The 26,766-nt window shown below is 36.0% G+C and overlaps 1 protein-coding gene across 2 annotated transcripts in view; it reads left to right on the top strand.

The window, feature by feature from the left end:
• Nucleotides 1–26,382, top strand: part of LOC126821480 (uncharacterized) — a 30,922-nt gene extending 4,540 nt beyond the window's left edge. The window contains exons 2-21 of one of the 2 annotated variants that reach the window (XM_050549926.2): nucleotides 563–689; nucleotides 3,000–3,127; nucleotides 3,778–3,868; nucleotides 5,836–5,966; nucleotides 8,012–8,135; nucleotides 11,081–11,211; nucleotides 12,723–12,840; nucleotides 13,317–13,441; nucleotides 14,427–14,520; nucleotides 16,321–16,436; nucleotides 16,707–16,776; nucleotides 17,240–17,349; nucleotides 20,883–21,018; nucleotides 22,041–22,159; nucleotides 23,042–23,117; nucleotides 23,433–23,554; nucleotides 23,829–23,940; nucleotides 24,547–24,662; nucleotides 24,909–24,974; nucleotides 25,343–26,382. In XM_050549926.2, coding sequence (XP_050405883.1) covers nucleotides 563–689; nucleotides 3,000–3,127; nucleotides 3,778–3,868; nucleotides 5,836–5,966; nucleotides 8,012–8,135; nucleotides 11,081–11,211; nucleotides 12,723–12,840; nucleotides 13,317–13,441; nucleotides 14,427–14,520; nucleotides 16,321–16,436; nucleotides 16,707–16,776; nucleotides 17,240–17,349; nucleotides 20,883–21,018; nucleotides 22,041–22,159; nucleotides 23,042–23,117; nucleotides 23,433–23,554; nucleotides 23,829–23,940; nucleotides 24,547–24,662; nucleotides 24,909–24,974; nucleotides 25,343–25,398 — 2,168 coding nt within the window. In that variant the 3' untranslated portion in view covers nucleotides 25,399–26,382. The other variant, XM_050549939.2, reaches the window with a different exon arrangement.
• The last annotated feature ends 384 nt before the right edge of the window (nucleotides 26,383–26,766 follow it).

Here is a 26,766-nt window from a genome sequence, read left to right as displayed (position 1 = left end):
ACTTTAGTCTATGCCTGACATTTCTACCCAGTTTCCAAGATATGCTCTAAATGTCCACCTCTGCGCCCCAAGCAGACCCGAATCTGCAAAATTGTCAATTACTCTCACACACTCCTCCCTAGGGATTCTCCTGATTTTGGCAGTGATGGCTGTCTTCAGTTCAGGGATAGTCTGGGGATTGTCCTGGTACACATTATCTTTGAGATAGCCCCACAGATAAAAATCTAGGGGGTTAAGGCCAGGCGAGTGTGAGGCCAATTCAGGATCACACCTTCTACTGATGAGATGGTCAGCAAAGAGCTCCCGAAGCCATTCCAGTGATTCATTTGAAGTGTGGGGCGTTGCCCCATCCTGCTGGAATGACAGCCATCACTGCCAAAATCTTTGAAACTGGGTAGAAATGTCAGGCATAGACTAAAGTTTATTTGTACCAAATATGAATAAAATGCAAAAAGGACTTTGCATGTAATTGACGTTTTCATGAGTGTCATTTTTTGGGTCACCCTGTACAACAATTATCAACAACACTGTTTTATTATCCATTGTATGTACTTTTTTTCAGTAATACTACTGGTTTTGTCATGTGATGGATGTTATACTAATTACAACAATTGCCAACAACAATATTTTACTGCTGCTGGCGCAGCAAGTAGCAGTGATCCAACATTGGCGCAACAGCAGCTCTGTGGGTGCGTTTTACCACCCCACTGATTATAGATTTACAATATTTACAGTGTGGCGCTTCATTTCAATTCATATTCACCCCTTTTATTTTAGATGCATGCTTGTATTTGTTTGCAAACGTACGCATTTAATTTGCTTTTTACATTCTTTTCTCTTTCAATGTGTATTTAAATGTGCATACATGTATATTCGATTCTACTGTTCTCAGTCGTTCTAGTTCATCCACCAATTGTCACCCCACTAGAAACCACTACCGCTCTATTCCATTTGAATTGTTTCCGTATAGCAGTATAGCAGATGTATGGCTTATGCCCGACTTTATTGGCCATTTCGGTACAGAAAAGTAGGACGTTTAACCACAGGCGCCTGTAACGTGGAAAATATTTCAAATATGAGATCAAACCATGACTAAGTATGTGTCTTAAGTCTGTTACGTTCATGTTTGTAAGCGAGATTATCAAATAACTGATCTGATTCCAATTTCTAACGCGGGGGCGAATACTTCGTCTGAAACCGATTTATTTTCAGAAGATATAAAATAATACCAAGGTGAGAAACTGGTTGGAATTAAATAATTGGGATCAAAGTTCACTTCTCGAGATCCCGTCAACCTGTGGCAATACTCACTACTTTTCGCTGGTAGACAATCGAGTCTACGATGACGTTTAAAAATTGTTCACGTGACTTAATTATACTTAATTATCCCCTGGATAATTTTAAAATACTTAGTCTTAGCTTAAAGCTGAACTCCAATTACAAAACTACAGAAATAATTAAATAAAAAAAAACAACCGCCATACTTGTTGGGCAGGCCAAGCCCACTTCCATGAAATAAGGATATGTTTTCATTTTGCCCAGAAATATGTAAGTTATGTCCTTTGATCGCCATTATAACAACAATTGAAAGTGAAAACATGCTTTTTTGATGGAGAGGACTACAGTTTTATTGCGGCTTTGGGTATATACTCTTCAAAAAAGTAGGTTATATTGAAATGCAAATACCTATGCAGGTTGTGATATGATAAATAGTCATGGACACCTGACATGCTTCGAGCGTATGTTCACAGATGAAGAACTTGTCGCCCCAACAGAACCACTGAGCTGCACGGGCGACACACAATAGCGTCATACACGTGGGAGGGGTTCATTGTCAAATTTGACACTTCAAGGAAGGGTTGATGAAAACTGCCGTGTGCTGGTTTATCTATCCATGTTTGCTTTCCTATCGGTTTTTGCATAAGATTTACTGTTTAGCCTATCTTTGCTTTAGTGTGTTACGTTTAATTTGATCGGGAGACGTGGTCGTCGACGTCAACGTCAAGAGGAGTGGGTCAAATTGTCCCAAATCGAGATTGGACGATTGATTAGGAGCATGCCACGAATGTCTGAGGGTTGGTGGAGCAATTACTCATTATTAAGATAAAAATCAAAAACGTCCATTTTACTCCAAATCGTGATTGGACGATTGATTAGGAGCATGTCACGACGAATTGCTGAATGTCTGAGGATTGGTGGAGCAATTACTCATTATTAAGACAAAAATCAAAAACGTCCATTTTCACTTTTGACGGTGTATCTCTTTGCGAGTGAAATGGGGCCGTCAGATAAGCCGCACATATGAACTGTTTATGTCTACTTTTTTTGAAGAGTATATTTTGGAACGATACTACTAGACTTTATGAAAAGTATTTGGTGTTTCTACTCTGTTGAGAAAAACATATCACGAAATAAGAAAAAAATGGCTGGAGCTGCTAGATTTGTTATTGTTTGGGGTAAGGTAGTTTTTCTGTTATTTTTAGAGCAAAAGTAAATCGTGGTTGACTTCTTTCGTCTAATTAGTAAAATAATATGTACCAGATCAGACATAATAATTGTGAAGCAATAATATTTTCTGTGAGCTGATAGTGAAAAAAATTCAATCAGTCAGGAGGTAATTGGTAGTTGACTAGCAAACCGGATGTGGACACTTTGCTTGACACGGTATATACTGGAAGTGGGCGTGGCCTACATGTGTGTTTGTCCGCCTAAAGCGATCGTCATGTTAGTTCTAGAACTTGAAAACAAGTATGGCGGTTGTTTTGGGCGTTACCTTTTTTTTATTTAATTATTTCTGTAGTTTTGTAATCGAAGTTCAGTTTTAATGTTATTTTTGAAATATTTTCCACGTTACAAGCGCCTGTGGTTTAACCCCATTCTATTCACGCTTCCTGCTTTAGTCCTAAAGGGGCTTTTCCGACATTTAAGGAAAGGCATTGGTAATTTGTTTTACCTTTATTTCCGATAATGTAATGTTCAGATATTAATCCTTTTTACAGAGCAGCGACAACGGCCAAGACCTGTTTAGATAATGACGCAGCTAACTGTCCTCCAGGAACTGTTGAACCCACAGGATTTACCCAGATTAAAACGACAATAAACAACACAGTTATTAGTTGTGAAATGTGTAAGTAATTGTTTTCATACGGACAACATACGACTCATATTATTGCCAGTCTCCTTAACTATTTATTGTTTGATAAAATTATTTTCGGTGGCTGCAAAACTGACCGAGTGTATGTTTCTCACTCTGTAGTCTCTTGGAGCCCACCACAAGAAGGTATTCCTAATGTGAATCATTTCTGGAAACTAAGTGCCAGGGATTGTATACCAACGTGTATACGGGACCTCGGTTTTTCGCCCCACCTTAACGACTAGGCTCTTCTTTCATTGACATCTCATCCGTCCTGAATCACTTACAAAATGGGACCAGGCCCAAAAATCCCAATGAACTCTTTCTAGCTCAACACTGGGATCGAACATCGCATCTAGAGGTTAGTGAGCCAAAGCCTTAATCACTGGGCCACCGTGGCTCCTTTTATTACTAGGAACGTTCTATAATTACCTTATTAATATCTTTTGTAAGGTGACTCTGTCACATGGGCATCATTTATTGTATCAATCAGAGTGTCTATAGAGAGAATATAGAATTTATCAAGTCCTGGTTAGCTGTCTGTGTAGTACAGGACAACGTGAATTGAAAACGGAAACAAATGCAGATCAAATTTTTAACTAGAAAACTTTTTGGAAATGTTTTTTTTTGTGATATCGTTTCAGCTGCCTGTGCACCTAAACAGCAGATTTGCAGCAATCAGACTCTTGAAGCTTACAACAAATTGCAAACATCAAACCAAGCAGCATTTTGCGCGTAAGTTTTCTAGTTTAGTCTCATTAGTCACAGCAACAATAATCAAGGTTTGTATAATACAAATCTCCATAGAATTTATTTGGTAAAAACAATTTCAGTAAAATAAATTTCAGGATTTCAAATTTATTTTAATCTGATAAAACGTATCTAAGGCAAGTGATTGGGTGTTTTTTGTCAATTTTATTTGTATTGTTGACTGATAAACCCTCTCAATTTTCTTTTGTTGTACTCGATTTACAAATATCTGACTGACCAGAATTCTCCAGCCAGAGCTGCAAATAAATATTACCAATAGTAATCATGACGTCAATCACCAATATATACACAACAAAAAAAGTTAAGCCCCCCACCCCACCATCGCCACCAAATAAAAGCTGAATTATCGGTATATGTTGAAACCAAATTTCAATCCTCGTGATGGCAAATCAAAGAGTGGTATATTGGTCATAAAATAAGGTTTTACTTATTGGAAAATGTCTCTCACGAACGCGAATCCCGCCACCTATGTCTTGCACACACCAAAGTTTCAAGCAACCACAAGCATTGGGTATTTAAGGATCGGTATCGACTTCATTCTCACTTTTTTGCACTTCTGATTGACAATGGCACGAAGAAGAATTTCCGATACATTCATCGGGCAGGACATTCTTACAGCGTAATAAGCTGTCTGTTAAGGAAGTATGCGCAAACAAATGATGTAAATGACCTTCCCCGTTCTGGAAGACCAAAAGCTACCACGCTCTGTTACGGCATGTTAGATGGCAGCCTATTGGTTCAAGCACCCTTCTGAAACAAGTCTGGTTACCTCATCGCCGCTTGAGCAACCAGACTGAGAAACCGCTGCAAAGCTGCTGGTTTAAGAGCCAGAAGGGCCATCAGGCGTCCACAGCTCATAAATCACCACAAGCGTCAGCATAGCTTATGGCGTGAGCACAGGCAGAGCTGGAACCTAAGATCATGGAGGAGAATACACTGGAGCGACGAAAGTCGTTTCCTCCTGCATGCTGTTGATGGGAGAGCCCGCGTATGGAGAACTAAGAATACACGTCTTGCCCCCAGGAACATTTTGAAAAGAATACCATTTGGCGGGGAATCCATAATGGTTTGGGGAGGCTTCTCCTACGACTGTAGAATTGATTTGGTGACTATACAAGGTTCACTCACAGGAGCTCGCTACATTCAGGAGGTTCTGGATCCTGTAATTATTGATCATTTCGATGACCACAGACTTGCCACAAGACCCTTCTTCATGGACGACAATGCACGATCTAATCTTTCACGTGCTGTAAACCAACATCTAACAAATAATGCTGTGACACGAATTCCATGGCCAGCAATGTCTTCTGATTCGAACCCAATCGAACATGTTTGGGACATCATGGGCCGTCGGGTACAAAGAAGAAATCCTCCTCCATAAATCCTGAGGGAACTGGATGCAGCTCTTCACGAGGAGTGGCAGCGGATACCGGTGGAACAATTAAGGAACCTGGTTAGGAGTATGTCAAGAAGAGTGGCTGCAGTTATTCAGTCACCTGGTGGCAGCACACGTTACTGATGTTTTGTGATTCCTGGGACATTGATCGACTTTATTAAAGCTGTTTTTACCGGGTGGCACACATCAAGACCTTGAACTGGCGATACTTAATTAAACACCCATGTTATTTGGATGAAATTCTATTTCAATTTAATTTCACTCTTGTGTTTTCATGCACTTTTAGTGCTCATACCGTTACAAAACTTGTCTTCCAAATGAACAAACGACCCTTCTTTTAATTAAAATTTCTTTTGCCTATCTTCTTTTTCTCAGTTTCATACCATACTTCCATGAAGTTCACCCCTCTGTGAAAAATCAGGGGGGGGGGGGGTTCTTAACTTTTCTGGTTGTGTATATATTGTTCGAAATTGTCATGGTGATTAAGGCCATCCAACGATTTGTTTGTAACTGTCGTAAAATAAATCGGTTTCAGTGAAATGCCGATTGCAGTAGATTGTTACAGAAAGGTTCAGATGGAATGTCCAGTTATTGACTTGAACAGTACAATTGAAATGTATTCTTCGCTAGTGGTTCAAACATGCGGTGGTGGAGGAGGTGGAAATTGTAAGTAGAAAGCATGCAAAAATCTAAATGTTGCTTTAGTCACAACTTTTAACCCTTCACAAGAAGATGGGAAGTCTTTGATAAATAATAATTTACACATCCTTAAGAATAGTGAGGTTATGTTAAACATTTTGTCTAAAACTAAGATTATTAACAGTCTTAAACAGCCACGAATTCTAGCTAAATTATTAACATCTTCAAAATTTGATAGTAGTCCAGATACACCGGTGGTAAGTGAAAACTAAGATTATTAACAGTCTTAAACAGCCACGAATTCTAGCTAAATTATTAACATCTTCAAAATTTGATAGTAGTCCAGATACACCGGTGGTAAGTGAATGTGGAGAAATAAATTGCAAGACCTGTAAAACAATAATTAAGGGCTCCTCAATCCAAATCACCGATAACAAACTCTTTCATATTAAACAACCCATGAACTGTAAAACCAGTTATGTCATGTATGTGATTGTTTGTTCAGGCTGTAATAGACGGTACATTGGAAAAACTATAAGTATGCTAAAGACAAGGATGAACCTCCATCGACATCACGTGGCTAAGTCGCTAGCTCGCTAGCCTGGAGGTCGGATGTTCGATCCCTGCATTGGCCGAGAAAGTTCATCCAGATTTTCCGGCGTGGTTCTCCCTTGTCAGTGATGCAGGGCGGAGGGGCTGACAAGGAAAGCTGTCTAGTCGTTCGGATGGGACGAAAAACCGAGGTCCCGTGTACACATTGGCGTGCACGTAAAAGATCCCTTGGCAGTTGGAATTCGATATAAGAGTAGGCCGTAGTGCCGCTGTCCGGGCAAAATTTCCCTCATAGCACACTGTATGGCGTATGCCCGTCTTCATTAGCCCAGGTTAGGAGCAGAAAAGTAGGACGTTAAACTCCATTTCATTTCATTTCATTTCCATCGACATCATATACTCAATCCACATTATAGGATGAACACTCTTAGTGGACATATAGATGTTTGTGGTGGTTGCAAATTTAGTGTTTTTCCGATGTACAAGCTTAATAACAATAATAATGATTTATTAGAAGCCAAGAGGTATCTTTTATTGACAAATATCGGCCAGCTTTAAATGCAAAATTCTAGTAATTTCATTGCACATAGCCCTAATTATTGTTGTCTGATTTGATTTTACGTTATGTTCCCTCTTTGTACTACTGTGTTCCTATGATTCTATAACGTCATAGTCATTGTTGTATTACCAAAATGTTGATTATCTGAAGAGCTTAATAAAATAAGCGAAAGTGCTAGTAATCGACAAATAATGTAGTTCTTTTTTCAAAAACTTTTATATTTTTGTATATTTAATACCTAAGAGTAGTTATCTTTAAGGGGCGGTGGGTATGTCGCTTCACGCATATGAAACTTCTACTCTAATTTAAAAATGCAATCTGTCATTTGGGTTGACCATTTCTTTTTTTTTCTACGCCTGGCAACGGTTCTGACATCTTTCGTTGGCGATTTCCGCATTACCTCCAGATCCTACCCTTCAGAATTTTAAAGCTCTCTTTCGTTTCGGGACTAAAATTTGTCGTTACAAGAGGGGAAATTATTACCACTCTTAGTCCATATAAACAGATGAAAATGAATTCTTGTATGCCCTTTTTGAATTTGGTTTAAAATAATATTTTATTCAGGATATCTGAATGGCATTTGGGAACAGGCTTACGTGTTGGATTATATGCGCTTTGTAGATGATTTGTTCGTATTTTAATAAGAATTACTTTTTGATTTACAAAGCACTACCTAACTTTGTCAGGCCATTTTTTATTAGTCTATATTAACCAGTACAGTTATTGCATCGGAATTTATTTGTAAGCATAGGATATTATGAGACTAGACAACTGTGACAGGATGATGTAACTTGACCTAAATAGAGTGTTCTGTAGAAGTTAAAGGGATACACACACTCCAGTTGCTTTCATGCATATGCTATATCCTTAAAGCAGATATAAATCTTTCCATCTTTTTTTTATACAAAATAACTTTATTGGTGATCCGTTATTTTATAATTATTTTTGTATCAACTTTCAGCAAATGGCTGTTTTCAGAAAGTTTTCGAGTGTTCAAACTATTCAACCGAGATTGCAGATGCTGTACTTTCCATAGATTTCACAGATGAATCGGCTGTACAAAGTCTATCTACAACGATGTGCCCGTAAGTTTCTTCTTGTTCGACATAATCTTAGCATATCAACAGGGGATTACAATATGAACGGGGGTGGGAGTGAACGCGTGCTCGTTGTGTATTACATAATTGGAGATTATTTAGAAAAATGTCAATTAACACCTTCCATACATGAAATTGATTAAAACATTCTTATCATTATGACCCACAGATGGGCGACATTGGCACTGGCCTGGAACGGCTATGTGGAAGTCATTAGTTACTACCTGAATTATGATACAACATAGCCAGCTGCATAATCTCTTCGATCATCCTTTTTATAGAAGGGGGATTATAAGCAGGAATCCAAAATAGATTATTCAGTGAAGGCGAGGGCGGGGGCGGGCGTCTTTTCGTTAACTTGGTAACAGGCAGGTCTCAAGTTAAAACCGAAGAGTGGCCATTTAAGTTTGCTGGGTGTTGGCACCCAAGGGTGTAAAACCAAGTTAGGACCATGGCTACCTCAACACAAGCTAATTGCGGAGTCTTTAACTATAAGAAGTTTGTACTTTATATATACTAATGTCCAAAAGAAAGTATACACACTAACAATATGACTAAGTTTTGTTTAAATCAACAAAATGTGATGAAACTACACTGAACATGTCTCGTGCGTCCAAACTCAATATTTCTAAGCAAATAAATGGCAAAACAAATGGACATTGTACCTAAATACCGCATACAATGGAAAAATGACTTTGTTTGAAGCAGGAAAAAATGCACAGTGTATACTTTCTTTTGGACATTAGTATATTTGAAGAACAATAAAAGTATCATATGAAGTTAAACCAGTGATGTCATCATAAAGAACCAATACTGGAACATGCTTCATAAGGTATGTCATTGATTCAAGTGACGTGGTTGCGACTCCTCTCTTGTACGTAACAAGGAGTAGGGTCACCTGTCCAACTTCGTGAATTTTTTCGGGTCCTCTGGTTTCCTCCCACTGCTAAAGACCCCTTCGCAAGTGAATTACTCTTTAAAGGGATTTCATATTGTTAATATTATTCTTCTTTACAAATTGTATTGGTGTATGATCTGTTTCAACGCGGTTTGATACTAGAATTGTATAGGTGTATGATTTGTTTCAACACAGCTTGATACTAAAAGAAAAATGGGTTCATAACATAGAACAGATGGCAATGTGAACAGATTGACACCTATCAACCGTCACCATTATGTTAACACCTTGATATTTATCAACATAGGAATAATATCAACATGATTATCTTTGGCTTTAAAATTTCAGAATAATTGTCATACAAAATTAAAGATACATTATGTAAGATTTAGATAAAGAGCTAGCCATTCTTGCAATAATAGTTCGAAAATGGATAATGTAAAATGAATAATTTAAAAATTTCATTCAAATTACTCTATTGCGAGCAAAGATATTAGCCTTGGAAGGTTTGACAAGACGTGTGCAATAATTTCAACCACCGTAACGCAACAGCAAGTTCTTGGACATTGGCAGGACGTTGTTGACGTTGACGTAACCTCTGTCCAAGCATGTCCCAGACATGCTCGATGGGGGAGAGGTCGGGACTCAGTGCTGGCCAAGGTAATATGGTGATGTTCTGTTGTTGGAGGTAACCTGTAACGATCCTGGCCCTGTGACATCTTGCGTTGTCATCCTGGAAGATGAAACGGCGGCCATGACGTCGTGCGAACGGCACAACATGGACTGCCAAGATGTTGTCCCGGTAGTACTGGCCTGTAACACGCCCTGCAACAACATGTAAAGCCGTTCTTCCAGCAACAGTGATGCCTCCCCACACCATAACAGAACCACCCCCAAATCGATCATGTCTGATGACGTTAACGTCTTGGAAGCGCTCGTTTCGACGACGCCACACCCTCCTACGTCTGTCCAAAAAATCAACAGTGAACCTTGACTCATCTGAAAACATCACATTGCTCCAGCGTCGATTATCCCAGTGTTGACGATCCCTACACCAACGACGTCTTGCCTGAATGTGATGATCTCTCAAACAAGGGATCACGCGAGGACGTCGGGCGCGAAGGTGACCCCTATGCAGTCGATTCCGAATCGTCTGGCCACTCACTCTCACACCAGTGTCTGTTTGAAGACGAGCGCTGATCTGATTTGCTGTGATGACACGATTTCTCAAGGCCAAGGTACAGATAAATCGATCCTGGGCTTGAGTTGTCGCCCTTGGTCGACCTGAGCGTGGTCTGTCCTGTACAGATTGTGTATCACGGTATCTGGACCATAGCCTGCTTATGACAGACTGAGAAACATTCATCGTCCGCGCCACAACCGCCCGTGTTGTGCCGATCTGTAGCATGCCAAGGGCACGTAACCTTTCATTTTGGGTAAGCCGACGCATATCAAAATTTGTTTTCTGGTCACTAAAACAATTAAACTGATGTTTCCACCCTGGAATTCAATGCCACAATGACTGTAACATTCAAAGTCAGAGTCGTGCAAATCTTGGGTTGGACCCCCATGATGATCCCAAGCATCACCTGCATTCCATGCGGTAGCTATTGGTGCGTTTGGGCGTCACATGTAACTGGAAATGTTTCTTCTGTTAGGTTCTATAGTGACTTTTTTCGTAGTCATTTGCATATTTTAGTATTATGCCCCCAAAATCAAATATCCCCTACTTTTTTTGAATAGTATAATATCGCAGAAATCCGATGCCATCGAGAGTTGATTATGGCCTGGATAAGTTAATTAATGTCTAATTCAATTAATAATTTAGAAAACATTTCAGGCCTAAAGAAAGACCTGCAATAGGCAATTTAATGGAAATCGATCTTTACAGCCGGCATGTTTATTTCGAGCTAATCCGAAACGATTTGGATTAATGTATATCAATAGCTGCATATATAGAGATTTTAACGACAGTTTAAATAAAACTCAGATAATCAAGTTGGAATATCAATGATTACTATATTATGTCTTTCAGTACATTTAGTAAGATCACTAGGTGTTACAGTGAACTGACACTTATGTGTCCCGACCCAGCTTTCGCGAATGTCACGTCTAGCTTAGATGCTGTTAAACCAACGATTGAACAAGTTTGTGGAAACGATACAGGTATGAATATGATTTAAGCAATATGAGCGCAAGGGATTTTTTTATGGCAAATACACAGTAGTAAGATTAAATAGTGATGAAGGATGGATGGCCTGGCAAGGCATAGTGTTTTGACGTTCGGATAGGACGAAACCCCGAGGTTACAAATTCTGGGCCGAATTTCCCTAATAACCCACTATGTGCTCTGTATCCACCGTCATTATCCCAATCGTTGAAAAATAGCAGGGCGTTAAACCCTATTTCATTTCCGTAAGATTAAAGTCGGACAAAGGAAAGACCCGAGTGTGTAGTTTTCGTAATAGGTACCACTTTCAAATGTGTAAGTCCAGTTAGATCGTTTGAGAATTTGGTCCAAACCTCCCTACTATGACTGCAACTTACCGTTACTGTAAACACAATATCAATAAAGTTTTCTATTCTGAGTCAGGTAATTAATAATCATATATAAAAGTTCTCGGGATGATAGTTGTGGATATACAATCCAAACTCAGTCAAAAAGAATGTTGCGCTCTGTATTAAAGGGCGTATGACTCTATTTTTTGGAACCTTGAAATAGACAAAAATGGTTCAAAAAGCAAACATTAGTAATGTAATATGAACATATGTAACGTGATACTAGTATTCATTAATTTTTGAAAGAAGTATTGTAATTCTAATCAATTGTGTTCGGTGAAATACTTGAACACTTCCAATTTAACGGCAGTCGTTTACGTGTGCTTGGTACGTTCTACACGTTTTTTAAATTATTTTTTTGTCGTTTGTGAAGCAGACTTTACTAATTACTTCCATATTGTGTTGTAGGGTATGTTTTTATTTGTTCATTACAAAATGGTGGTTTCGATTCCCCGGTTGTGAGTGACAAGGAGTAGGGTAGCCTTTCCAACCTCGTGGGTTTTCTTCGGGTTCTCCGGTTTCCTCACACTGCTAAAGACTCCTATGCGCAAGCGAATTATTGAAATAAAATTGAACAAAATGTTAGTCGAGAAATGACCTAGTTTGTCTCGATTGGACGTTAAACCCGATTTCTCTCTAGCTCATTACAAAATGACACCCGAAACCATAGGGTACACGACTCGTACTGATTATAAAATGTTTATCCTTGAGTGGCATTTAGCGATTGAGCACATTAAAAAAAAAAACACAACACAATTTATATGGAAAACAATCACTTGTCGAAACGTCAAGCTATATGTGTATAAACCAGTTATTGTTTTCCATATAAATTGTGTTGTGTTTTGTTTTATTTTTTATATAAAATTTTAATTGTGTCTTAAATATTGGATATTAGGATTCTACAATTCACAGCAAGATAACAACACCAATATTGATTGAAATTGATCAATATTGAATTCTACTTGTGCTTTTAATTTCGAATATTATGAAAAATATTAAGTTAGAGACTTAGCTCCTTTAAACACAGATTTCAGAAGCCTGGAGCTTGTGATGTTATAAAGCACACAAAGATAATTGCTACTTCACATCTTAACTTAACTGCCATTTAAATGTTTCAGGCACGCAAAATGGTTGTCTGCAGAAATCTGTTGAGTGTAGTAGCGTTTCACGGAATATATTATCCATCGATTTTTCGGATATGTCAGCAATACAAAACTTGACGCCCATGATTTGCTCGTAAGTTTAGTTTTTGTTTGGGAGGTGTGGAGCTTGGGAGCTGATAGATGTGATTTCATTATTTGTTTAATTTATAAACAAAAGTAGGAAGTTCGTTAATACTGAGATGTACTTGATAATACCTCGGCGTATAAATAATTTTTTGGTAATAACCGTGTTGCTTGTTTTTCTTTAACGGTTGATGCTAGTCTACCCAGCATACGGGGATCATCATCTCTCCTTTTTTTAAGGATACGTTCCATGGAGCATAATTTGGTCACCTGTTCGATGATCTAAACTCATATTTGTCTGTAAAAAGATTGCTTAAGTTAATTATTTACTCATATTGCTATCTTAGCACAAGCATCACCCATGCGCCTTACAAGTTTAATACATACCACCATCTCCATTAGAATTTGTTGACGGTTAAAAAGTTTTCCTAAACATTTCTTTATCGCGACTTTCAAACATAAAGTATTACTAATAATGTTTTTCAGTGCAATGACGAACTTGACTACATGTTATAATCAGTTACAACAAGAATGCCCAAACTTAATGCCCGCGAACGCTACATCACCCATAGATGCCCTGAAACCAATGCTTGACCAAATGTGTGGAGCAGGTATAAAATTATTTCTAATATGAAAAGGACGTAAACTATATGACCCTGGAAGGAAAGTTCTGACTTGCTCATTTTGCAAAGATTATCTTCATTAAAGATGCATTATTTAAGAGATAAATCTACGGGTATTGTTTTTGTCATCAAATGTAATATAAATTATCATTTTGACATTTTATTAACATAACCAACTCTCTAGATCACCGGATGGCTGGCATATTAATAGGATTAGAACTTGTCTGACATGTCTTCATTAAAATGGAACACGGAGACAAAGTTTATTATCGTAGCAATGGTATTCGGCAATCGAAACTATTTAAGCTACTTCTTACTCGCAGTTCAAAATTCACATCTCGTTCAGAATAAAGTAATTTGGGGGAATATTTCAATTGATTATCATTTTTTATTTTAAAACTATTATAGCATGAACGGTCAGATCTTTATTTGAACCTTACATAATGCATTTTTAATTGCAAGTGCGGGGGGAGTGGTCGCACACATATAAAGACAAGCCTACGGACAGGACACAATATACAAACGTATATATTATATCAGATCATTACTAGCCATTATTTGATTGTATAAGGAAAGTGGGTACATCATAACGATGTCAAATTTCGAAATTAATTGAATGTTTTCAGTATACTGCCTGCAAATACATTATGTGATTTTAACAGAAGTCCAAGAAACTTTTATTAAAATATACAGGAAACACACACAAATACTATTTGTGAAGATTTTGAAGTCATTATCTAGAAGGAGCACAAAGAAATGAAATCTATTTTGCATCCCGTTCAATCGGCATCTTATATATTCAAAATAATCCCAAGTTGATGTGAATGCTAAGATCAGATATTAAACTAACATTTGGTACCGGATTTGGATTTTAACAAAAGTTGACCTGGGCATTTAAATAGTTTAGATACGTTATTGACTTACTTTTACTCCGGTATGTGTTTCCTTTAATTGTATTAACTTTTCCATATAGGAGGAAACTGTCTGGGGTGTGGCACACCGTTTATGGCTTCTGGCTGCCAAAATACCTCTCAGGACGATTATGAGGGTACATATAGATGTTGCGGGTAAGTCTTATCCATGACATATTATTTTGTTAATATAAATAATATAATATAATATAAAACTGGCTGTGTTATAGGATATACAGTAATGTTTATAATCTGGCTACTTTCTCATATTTTAAGTAATAACCTCGGTTTAGGTACATTTCACTTGGTTAACCTTTGAGGTTAGATCAAGTGCTGGCTTGTGTGTGGGGTTGGGTATGGGATAGTGTCGTTGTTTGAGCATAAGTGATGGTTCCCGTGACTAGATTACTTTATTTCCCGCGTATTAACCAAGCCATTTTGCTTATCGCTTTTAATAAACCTGCGCTGATGAAATAATATTTATTATATATACACTTTTGCGACCAAAATTTCAGAGTTTTCTCCCAACTTATGTATGTGGGCAGAACAAACAAAAACAAAACAAACAAAAAAAAAACCCAAAAACCCAAAACACGCAGAATAAAACAAACTCGTCGCAATGCGTTAATTTTGTTAAGTTTTAGATTTCTGTCACTAATAAATACTATTTATATTAGGCCTAATAAAGAAATACCTTTTCTTTAAAAGTGCCTTATTTTATTTATTAATTTGTGATTTACATTCTTTCTATCAAAATTTAATATCTAGATAATCTAATCTTGTGGTTTAGAGTTACTCACTCCTTAAAAATAGGCCTTTGCCGCCACTGACGTATAGGCCAGACTCGTTGTTTGTCGTATTTCTTTATTAGGCCTATTATAAATAGTATTTGTTAATGACAGAAATTTAAAGCTAAACAACAAAATTAACGCATTGTTTTCTTCTGCGTGGCTTTTTTTTCTAGAAAACTCAGAAATTAAATTATCTTGTAATCTAATTTTGGTCGAAAAATCGTAAATGATAATTATTCTTTCATTGGCGTAGATTTATAAACACCGATAAGCGAATATTTAATGAATTAAGTGAATAGAAGGCACGTCTTTAATAAATGGCATTTAAATTTGACGCCTTCTCGTATTTATTCGTTTCGTTGTAAATTCTCCGACAATTCTACGCAGGAAATAAAGAAATCATGATCATCAAGTCGTCTTATTCCTATTTTTTTGGGCGTTTGCCACTTGTCGCTTTTGGGAGAATCACAACACCGTATGTATTTTGTGTTTTGTTTGCCCAATCTGCGATGTTCCTACATACTCAAAATATGTACAAAATTGATCCCTTCTGTTCTGGAATATCACATTTTTTATGGCGTCTTTTATTGTTTTTCTTTCGATGATAGATTATTTGATAGTTTTAGTAAAGTTTAGCTCCATCGCGTGAAACAAGGCCCAAAATCGTGAGTGCCGCTCCTTAGTACCAAAGGGACATTGGTAATGATCAGTTGGTTACAAAATATCTCTGGCTAGAAAAGATGGATTATCACATCCGGCAATATGAACATACATTGTCAGGCTATCGCTAACTAACTCCGATTGGCATCTCCGTTGATGGGGGGCTATCATTGTCAAGCATAGATTAACATTGGTCCGATGTCATCGAGTATTTACTGATCGCTAATGTGATAAAATCGAATTCCCTTAGGATAAACACGATTATCTCTGGTATCAACATTCTTAATTTTGAATGTGTTAAGACGAGACTTGTCTAAAATCCACGTGAAAAATGAAACGTTGTGGAAACTGCTCTCAAAGCGTTTTGTAATACTGGGGTACGAAAAGTCTTTCGTGGTATTTAGCGATTACATTCTCGTATCAAATTTATATTTCTACATTGTATCTGTTCTTTCCAGTTTATATTGTTCTCTGGGCTTATAATAATTGTTTTCTTTCTTTCAAGTGTTTCCCATGAGATGCTTAATTGTTTTAAAAGAAATCAATGCACACAGATGCCAATGTTCGGGGATATTCAACTCTTTCAATTAGCTTTAGAACGACAGTGTTCTGGATACCAAGGTATTGAAATAAAATTGCCAACTGTTTAACTTTTAACAAAATATGTTTAATTGTTTTAAAAGAAATAAATGCTCACGGGCTCCTTACCTTTAATAGTTCAATGTTTCACAGACTGATCCAGTATCAAATATAGAGTGGGTTTTGGTTTTAATTGGGATAATTCTATTCACCAATCTCTCTCAAATATCATGAATTAAAATATTATTTAATAATATAAAGGAGTGGATTGACACATTTACAGACCATTTTACAACTTATTTCTAATTTCAGAGTATTGCCCTGGTCTCAATGCTTGTTTAAGCCCTTTCAGTACAAACCTGGATTTATACACAGTCTGCCCGTATGTATATTTTATAGTTTCGATTAATTCCATCCAACAATTCATTCATGTTTGTTTGTTATCATGTTATTTACTTTATGTATTGTTTACTAATGTAATCTGCACGAACTAAATGTATAATAATAGGGAACCAAACGCCATACTTCCCATCTAAAATACTAAAACTAAATTAAAATACTGGACCTATGCGGCAGTTTCCATAAGAAAAACATGGCTTATATTCGGCCTGATTTATATCTGTCGTAGAAATATATGATTTAGGGAAACAATCTGTTTGTACTCTGGTTGGTAGTTTTGCAGTACATGCAAACTTGCGTGTTGTCATGGTGTAAACTGTACTACCCTCGCCCAACATTAGTCACAAATTCCTGTCTTTTATTTTCTTTATTAGTAATTTTCATACATTTATTTTATTTCATTGGCACAAAAATGTGAGCGATAATACTGTTCTTTATTCCAACAGACGAATAAACAGTTTTATGACGTGTGTGAATACAGCTTGCAAAGATAAACCAAAAGTAGGAGACCTGACAATTATGAAAATTATGCCTCTGTATCAACAAATATGCACTGGTAAGAAATTAATGAAGTCGTGAATCACCATTTACAATTTTCGGACAAAAGTATTACTTTTCATTCCTTAAAGGGGCATTATGGGAGATTAGATAAAGAGTTGACAGTTCTCACTATAATAGTTAAAAAATATATAACGTAAATAGATATGCCGTAAAATATCAGTCAAATTGCTCGACTCTGAACAGAGATAATAGCTTTTGAATTTTAGGCTAGCCTCGATCATTATACTAAAGTCGGTACGAAACAAAACAAAGTCTCGATTATTCCAATCCTCTAAATATATTTAGCTCCTGTATGTTTAATCCACAGGCACTTGAAGGGATTAAAATAAAACTTCTTACTACTGCTTGACTATATATTATAGTATATAAAAGGTATTTCAGCCGCCATCTTTGTTTTCACGTCTTCAAGACATTTCGTCTGCTATCATCTCACAATACTCACTAGTTCTAACACGCTACCCGTCGTGTATATTGCCAACGAGACCTTATTCGATCATTATTCAGCTTCCGATGTAAATAAATTGGTCATTTAACAGCGTTATTAATTACAAATCAAACTTGAAGCGCTGTCACTTGCCTAAGATCAACTTCAAGAGACCGGAAATAACATGAAATCAGGTCAATGACGTCGCGTTGGGGAAGCTCTTATTTTTGATTGGTCAAGGCGTGTTACTAAAAATAAAATTGACTGTCACAGCTGACCGCGAATTATGAATGTCAGAATGACAGCTGAATATATTGTCATTGGTATGTAACATGCTTAGGATAATTTATTTTACGTATATTAACTACTTCAAATGGAATCTTCTAACTACTTTTACATATTTATATATATATACCTAATAAAGGAGATAAGGAGATATCAATGTTATTTCTGATCCTTGCAAAGCCATATGAGCAGTGGTGGGGCAGATAAAGCGATAAAAAAATTAATATATATTTTGGAGAAAAAAAATATTTTGCCTTTTAGTCTGCAAAATGATATTATTTCTTAAAACAAGAAGAACACCCTTTTCATTTCTAAATAGCCTACTGATACCATACAATTGGTATAAACTTCAAGTCCATTCTTTTGTTATGCCTATGCCAGAAACCGTACGTCTCAGGTCTCTGCTATAATACAATTTTTGAGCATCAGTCATTATTTGTTTCATCAATTTTTCAGAAACCTTTTTTTTAAAAATTGACTAATGAATTTAAAACATTTAAAATCAGTCTCCCGCCTACAAACACGTTATAATTTCTGTTCAGCTAGCTATTGGTAGCGCCTCCCCTTTTTGTTATTTCGCTAGGTGCGGTATAGCATCAACCAACACAGGTGGGTTTGTTTCGATGCAGTCTAGATCACCCAGTCCCTAAGCAAATCTCGTATTATGTTAATAAAGGAAGTGACTGGATGATCTAGACTTACTAATAAAAACAAAAGGGAATTCCTTTGACCTGATTTCATGTTATTTCCGGTCTCTTGAAGTTGATTTTAGGCATGTGAAAGCGCTTCAAGTTTGATTTGTAATTAATAACGCTGTTAAATGACCAATTTAATTACATCGGAAGCTGAATAATGATCAAATAAGGTCTCGTTGGCAATAAATACGACGGGTAGTGTTAGAAATAGTGAGTATTGTGAGATGACAGCAAACGAAATGTCTTGAAGACGTGAAAACAAAGATGGCGGCTGAAATACCTTTTATATACTATAATATATAGTCAAGCAGTAGTAAGAAGTTTTATTGTCCCCCGCCTTTCGAAGAAAGCAGGGGACTATTAAAATGGGTTCGTCCGTCTGTCTGTCTGTCTGTCTGTCTGTCCGTCTGTCTGTCCTTCTGTCTGTCCGTCTGTCTGTCCGTCACACTTTTTGGGACACAATAACTCTCTTCCTAATTGAGCTAGAATGTTCAAACTTGGTGTATGTGTTTATTAGGTCAGTGCCTTGATGGAGTTCGAAGATGAGCATTTTCCGCTTAGGGTAAGCAGAGATAAGCAATTTGATTGGTTGATGCTTTGGGACACGATAACTCTCTTCCTAATTGGGCTAGAATGTTCAAACTTGGTGTATGTGTTGATTAGGTCAATGCCTTGATGGAGTTCGAAGATGAGCATTTTCCGCTTAGGGTAAGCAGAGATAAGCAATTTGATTGGTTGATGCTTTGGGACACGATAACTTTTAATTGAGCTAGAATGTTCAAACTTGGTGTATGTGTTTATTAGGTCAATGCCTTGATGGAGTTCGAAGATGAGCATTTTCCGCTTAGGGTAAGCAGAGATAAGCAATTTGATTGGTTGATACTTTGGGGCACGATAACTCTCTTCCTAATTGAGCTAGAATGTTCAAACTTGGTGTATGTGTTGATTAGGTCAATGCCTTGATGGAGTTCGAAGATGAGCATTTTCAGCTTAGGGTAAGCAGAGATAAGCAATTTGATTGGTTGATGCTTTGGGACACGATAACTTTAGTTCTAATTAAGTGAGATTGATGAAACTTGGTGTATAGTTTCATTACAGTAATACCTTGACTAAGTTTGATAATGAGCATTTTCTGCTCAGGGTAAGCAGAGCGATACGCAATTTGATTGGTCGAGACTTTGGAAAACAATAACTCTCCTACTTTGATTGTCCCCCGCCTTTCGAAGAAAGCAGGGAACTATTAAAATGGGTTCGTCCGTCTGTCTGTTTGTCTGTCTGTCCGTTCCGCTTATGGTAAGCAGAGATAAACAATTTGATTGGTTGATCTTCGAATTGAGTAAATGTTCATGCTTATTGTCCCCCGCCTTTCGAAGAAAGCAGGGAACTATTAAAATGGGTTCGTCCGTCTGTCTGTTTGTCTGTCCGTTCCGCTTAGGGTAAGCAGAGATAAACAATTTGATTGGTTGATGCTTTGGGACACTATAACTTTAGTTCTAATTAAGTGAGAGTGATGAAACTTGGTGTATAGTTTCATTACAGTAATACCTTGACTAAGATCGATAATGAGCATTTTCTGCTCAGATTAAGCAGAGCGATAAGCAATTTGATTTGCTGAGACTTTGGAACACAATAACTCTCTAATTATTTTCCTATTTCGGCGGGGGACATCAGCCTCACTGTTGGCTTGTTTTAATCCCTTCAAGTGCCTGTGGTTTAATCCATGCTAAAATCTACTCAAAAATTGATTATTTAACATTCAATTACCAATATAGAAACAAATTATAGACGATAGACACTCTCCCGTGGATTCAAAAGAGGCCCATTATAAGATATTACTTATGAGTTAACTGGTTATATGCATCATTTTTCTGAACGGAATTGAGCAATTATGAACAGATATTCCTTTTTGGGATTAACTCGCACAATATTGTAGCTTAAGGTGATGATCAGCATCTTTAAGTAATATTTTTGATACGTTAAAAACAAGCATGATTGAACAGTTATGAGTCGTATTTTGTAAATGAAAAGGAAAAGTGAGAAGGAACAGACTGTTGAAACTATAAGTCGTAATTTATTTCAGATATATTTATAACCTTGCTAAATAGTTACTACTTAATTTCACAGGTTTGAGTGCCTACCCAGCCATAGGTACCTGTCAGACATTTGGTACATGTACACAGAATGGCGTCTCTGCTTTAATAGCCGAACCAATAACACTCAAGTCAATCTCTGCTGTTGGTAATCCTGAACACTGGTGCAAGTAAGAGAGAAAACAGTTTCTGATTTATTAGCAATCTATTGAAAATCATTTAACCTAATCCCTTGATGTCCAGTATGACGATTTCGACAAGACAATGTAGCTTATTGGGAATCGGGATTGTCTTGGCCTTTCTTCAGATTACTATCCCGAGTATTGTCAATAATGTAAAATGCATAGTTTTTCTAATCACACCCTATTTGATTTTAACTTATAAAATGGGTCTTTTCTATGAGAAATCCCGTGCTAAAGAGAAGCAAACGTAGCGATACCTAGCTCCCCATTGGTAACCAAAGTATATGTTTAAGACTGATTGTGCAGGATGCTAGAATAATGGTTAAATATTGATATTGATACGATACACAATCCAAATGGTCCAAGGATTATTTATACCGTTTAACTTGGGACCATTAAAGTTTCCGTTGGATTCTAGAATTTCACATTGACATTTTTATCTGACTGAGAAATATAGTAATCATAAGTATGCTTTATCTTTCGTATAAACCACTCTCGCTATTTTATATCTTGTCTGGAAATGTGCTAAGGCCAGAAAAAAAATAGTTTTGTTTACAGTTACTATGCCACAAAAAAGAGGGTCGGAATTTTAAAATAAATTATGATTTTTGTTTTAGTTGGGGTCGTATTATCTGTTTCCTGGCATTTCTAGCTTACGTTTTGAGTAAGATTATTGGAAATAATACCGAAATCCAGATGTTGGAATGTGTCTAGATCAAATCACACCAATAACGAGTTATAGGGCCTTGGAAATGAGACAAATACAGTTTAGGCTAAAAAAAAAAAAAAAAAAAAAAAAATAGGGATGTGTACTTTAACCTAAATTTGTTTCCGGTTAAACTTTATCACATCACCTAAAATTGTGTATTCTCTGTATATATTGCCTTTTACTAGAATGGTTAAATGTGTACTTTGTGTTTTACTAGAATAGCTAAAGGTATCTTAATGTGTATATTGTGTTTTACTAGAATGGCTAAAGGTATCTAAATGTGTATATTGTGTTTTACTAGAATGGCTAAAGGTATATCTAAATGTGTATCAGCTTCAACTACACCTTGTAATCTAGGAGGAAATAGTGTGACTGATGCAGCAGCTATAAAGACATCTACTGATGCAATATGTAATGGCGGTAAGCGTTTTATGTAAAAAATAGCATTCGTCCAATCATTCACAAGGTTAAATGGATAGGTCTGGCATAGTGATTTTGTCTTTTAATCGATTCCCCATTCAATTATAGTGAATAAAATATCTATTTAAATAAAAGGCGGTGGTCGAACGGTTATGGAACAGGGTTGTCGTGATCAGATCTAAGTATTGCGGGCACCTCCAGATTCCGTCATGTAAACTTGGTTTATTTGAGGTGATTGTTTCCGAAGACTTTGGGTTAGGGTAAGGGTTAGGGCTATGTCAAGGGTTAGGTTAAAGAATTTTGGGGGAGAGGTTAAGCTGGCTTTAATATTTAGATCTAACCGGTCTGTCGTTTTCGGTGTCCCAGTGGTATCGTTCCGTTCTATTCAACTAATCTCTGGGTCCATCCACGGGTTTTTCACAAATTCAAATTATATTTTAGGAACCAGTCAATAAACAGTTTACATAGTAGTCTTAGTTCGGTCACCACAATAATTTTAGTTGCAATAAAAATGCGAGTTACTTGCATTTATCAAGGGACAAATCGAATTATACAAAAGCGGTCACAAGCCCGATATCGACACGTCTTTAATCAGAGATATTGTGGTGTAAGCAACCAACACAATGTAAATATACAGTATTAACCCAGTTTCCAGAAAACTGACTTTATGACTGGAGATTTAGATTTAATTGCCAGCATGAGCTTGAAATAGTTTTAGAATACATGTTACTCCATTATTGTAGCTAACATATTATGTCTGATGATTATTTTGTGTTCATCTTCGAATTCCAGCCCTACAGGAATTATGTGTATTTTTAGTCTTGATCATTGCGTCATATCAGCATCGGTATGATCAATGTATTTTGATATTATGTTATTCAGTTAGAAATCCTTGTCCAGGAGTAGCAGGATGTTTGGTCACGTTGGGAAGCGGCGGATCCCTGGTGCAATCATGTCCGTGAGTAAACACATATTAATTTATGCCTGTTCCTTCGTCAAACCTATAAAAGATATTTCAATGATTTGGAATTTGTTCATTGAGATTTTAAATTACAATATGTGTCGTTGGGTCAATGTGAAAATTGAATGTTATAAGAAAAATAATTACGATTTTGCATCGCGTATAGCTATAGCTTTAAATACCTGATTTTTTCTTCTCATTTTTGGCAGTAAAATATATTCCGTGTTTTGTTACTGGAGCTTTAATCATGACATTATTTTGCTTCCTCCATGTATAGAGAGGTATATAGCTGATTTTCATTATTTTTTTAAGTAATATTCCGGCCTTTGTAACATGTGTTACTACAGCTTTAGACACTTGTGGTGAATCAAGTAAAGTGAAGGCCAGTTATAGTTTAGTTGATATTCAAAAATTGTTTACACAGTCTTGTACAGGTATGTTGTTATTACACCTTTATGATTTAACTTCAGGTGCGTTCATTTTCTTTGGGGTATTGTTCAGAACTTAATATATCCAAATATAATATTAACAACAGCTGAATAAGCTCATAATGAAAATAGAGACTTTATTGGAAAAGTTGTATATCGTTTGTGAATTATTGTTTTTCTATCATATTTTTGTTTTATTATTAACGTTGATATTATTATTATTTTCTTAAATAAATATAAATCTTTACATGTCTACATTTTTATCATAATTTATTTGTAGTGTTTCCAAATTTTGCGATCTGCCAGCAAGCATCAGTCTGTATGCAGATTGACCTACCCTCGGGTGTTGCCGAGATCACGGACAAAGTCTCCGACCAAACATTCTGGTGCAAGTATGTAGTTTACTATAGCTATTAGTGATATAGAAGTGGATTAAGATATGTTTTTTTACAAAATACTTAAAAGATCGTCTCTGAGATCGAAAAGAATAGAAATTCATTGTATTAAGAATTTTGTTTTATCCGAACAAGTAACTTTCATAAAGCTATGTTTGCGTTAAGAATTGAATGACTTTTAATGCTTCAAATTCGCTCTTTTTTCGCTATTACTATACACAATCATTATGTTAAAAACTTAGCGGTAATATATATCAGTTAAAATATCTATTATCCGAAACAGATTAAAGGACAACTACCGAATGCCGAATTTATAGTTTTATTGGTGTATAAACTTCAGTCAATTGTATGCGCGACCACTGCGTCTATTAAGAACGTAGTCGGCGACTGATTTTTTTGTACAAAAACGATAACAGTTTTTCACATAGAATATATTTTTAGACGTCCACCGAACCGGTTAACAACCCTAACCACTGTTAGTATTGTAGATGTGAATCACAAACTGTGCAAATGTGTAGTTATCTAACATTTTCATCGCTTGATATAAAAAAGATTTATACCTTGAAGATATTATACATGACAGATTATTGACTATCATTACAGCTCACTTAAATCAATACTGAAGTGTACGACTGGATATAGTCAAACTTGTAACCAAACAGCTACTGTGACCCAAACTCTAACCAATTTGCTCAACCAGGTTAAAGTTCACTGTCCAGGTAATACATTTTTATAATATGAATATTGATTTACAGCAAACATTTAAACCTACCTCATTTTAATTCAATAATTGTATATTGTTTTCTCAAATATTATATCATGTGAAATTATCCCAGTTAAGAGGGGTTTTTTTGGTTGCAAATGAGAAAGTAAGGAATAATCAGGCACATTTTAGTTTATTGTTTTGTTTATACTTAAAAAAAAACCCCACCAAATCTTTTTTTTTAATTATTATTATTTTATAGATGAAGGTGGTTTTGAAGAAACAACAACAGTTGTTACCACTGGAGAAGGCAATACAGCCATTTCAGGTAATACACTTCCTATTAATACAGATATTTTATTGGCATAGAGATGGTTTTGTTTAATTTAAGTACACGGTCGGTTGCGATTGGTGGAATTCAACTGTTAATATCCATACAAATTAAAGAGTTTATCAAAACTGATTTATTGGTGATACTTTTGATATAAGTTAGATATAACCGTAATCGTCTGGGTTTTTTTTTAAAAATTAATATGCACGCTTTAATTTAGTAAGAATTGTGGTTAATTTTGCTTGATTCCAATATGGAAGAATGCGACGGAGTCTGAAAATCGTATTTATCGTTGTGTACTTTTTTAAATTGATGTTTGGTGTTTTAAAACTGCTAATTTGTATGACTTTCTTTTTCTTTTACAGTGCAGTCCAGTTTAATGTTAGTGCTGGTGGTATCCTTTGTTACCAGCCTTTATTAAAATAACAAGTTTGTCCAAAATAACTGTTTTTATCACCCAATAATACATTATACAGTAGATATCGCTTGTGTGATAAATATCATAATCTACTGCGATATCTCCTTTACATGAATTTCATTGGTCATTTAAAAAGGAACTACTTTTTTGTATTTTCGAAGAGCAGTTCATTTTTTATTAAAATTAACTTCTTTTTTATTAAAAATGCATGTAAGAAAGGATTGGGTGATAAATAAAATTCCTACTGGTCTTTTTTATATCAAAAAATATCAACACTCGTCGATAAAGTAAAAAAAAACCCCAAAAAACCGAAGATCTGTAAAAAAAAGACTCGTAGGCAGGAGATTCTCTATATCTGCAGCTTTCATAAATTTTGATAAGTGTAAAATGAAGATTATAAAATAGATCGATTTTTAAATAATCTTTTGAAATATAAGTGCTTTTGGTTGCGTAAAGTCCTTGTGTAAATTTAACTACGGCTTTCGAATGTTGAGGCTTTATATACCAGTATTTTGTTATTGTATAGCATCTATATGTTGTGTATGCGTGTATTTTTATAGTGTGTATACCACAATGCTTATTATAATCTTGCTTCTGTAAACATACAATCCACCAGATATATGTATCCTGTGATAAAACTGTTCTGTTGCTCAATTTTGGAATTCTCCCAATAATGATAATTATCTGTTATGGTTTATTTTGACTTTAACATATTTTGATACAATAGTTTTTTTCTTTATAATATGTACATGTGTTAATATTCTCGTATATTATCGTTCGTTACCTCTGTCTGTCGGGCCGTCAAACTTCTGGACCAGTTGGGGTTGAATTTAGAGTTATTGCCTTTGTCACCAATCACCTGTAATCAAAGTCAATGTTTTCAAAACATTAAAGTGACGACAACATCAGGACGACTAAGCTGTGGGGGGGGGGGGGTAAGGTTTTAATATCTGGCAACATATGTTTCTAATAAAACGAATTCTAAGACCTCAGTTGTTGTTTTTATTTTCTATTTTTTTTAAAGGAACGTTAGTGCTGTTGAGTCTTCGCTAGTTGTTTAACAATAATTTGACTATACATTACATGGTCGTGTTCAAATACAATATTAGAAAAAGCCTTTTTTAGGTACAATTTACTAAAAATTAATCAAATTTATTTTGGATAATTAATTGATTCTAGGGTTATGTTGAATATGATATTATTTAAAATTAATTACATTTATTTTCTTGGCCAGGCATTTATACTCACGACACTGTGTAATGATGTGTGCTACAACGATTGCATTTCAAAACAAATCCCACAGTCAAACCTACTAAATCAACAAGACCAGTCTCTTACACGAATTCAACAATACCGCTTTTAGTATGGACT

This window comes from Patella vulgata, chromosome 1 (assembly GCF_932274485.2).
Source record: "Patella vulgata chromosome 1, xgPatVulg1.2, whole genome shotgun sequence".
In the NCBI taxonomy this organism is placed as follows: Eukaryota; Metazoa; Mollusca; class Gastropoda; family Patellidae; genus Patella; species Patella vulgata.
This window is presented reverse-complemented; position numbering and strand designations above follow the sequence as displayed.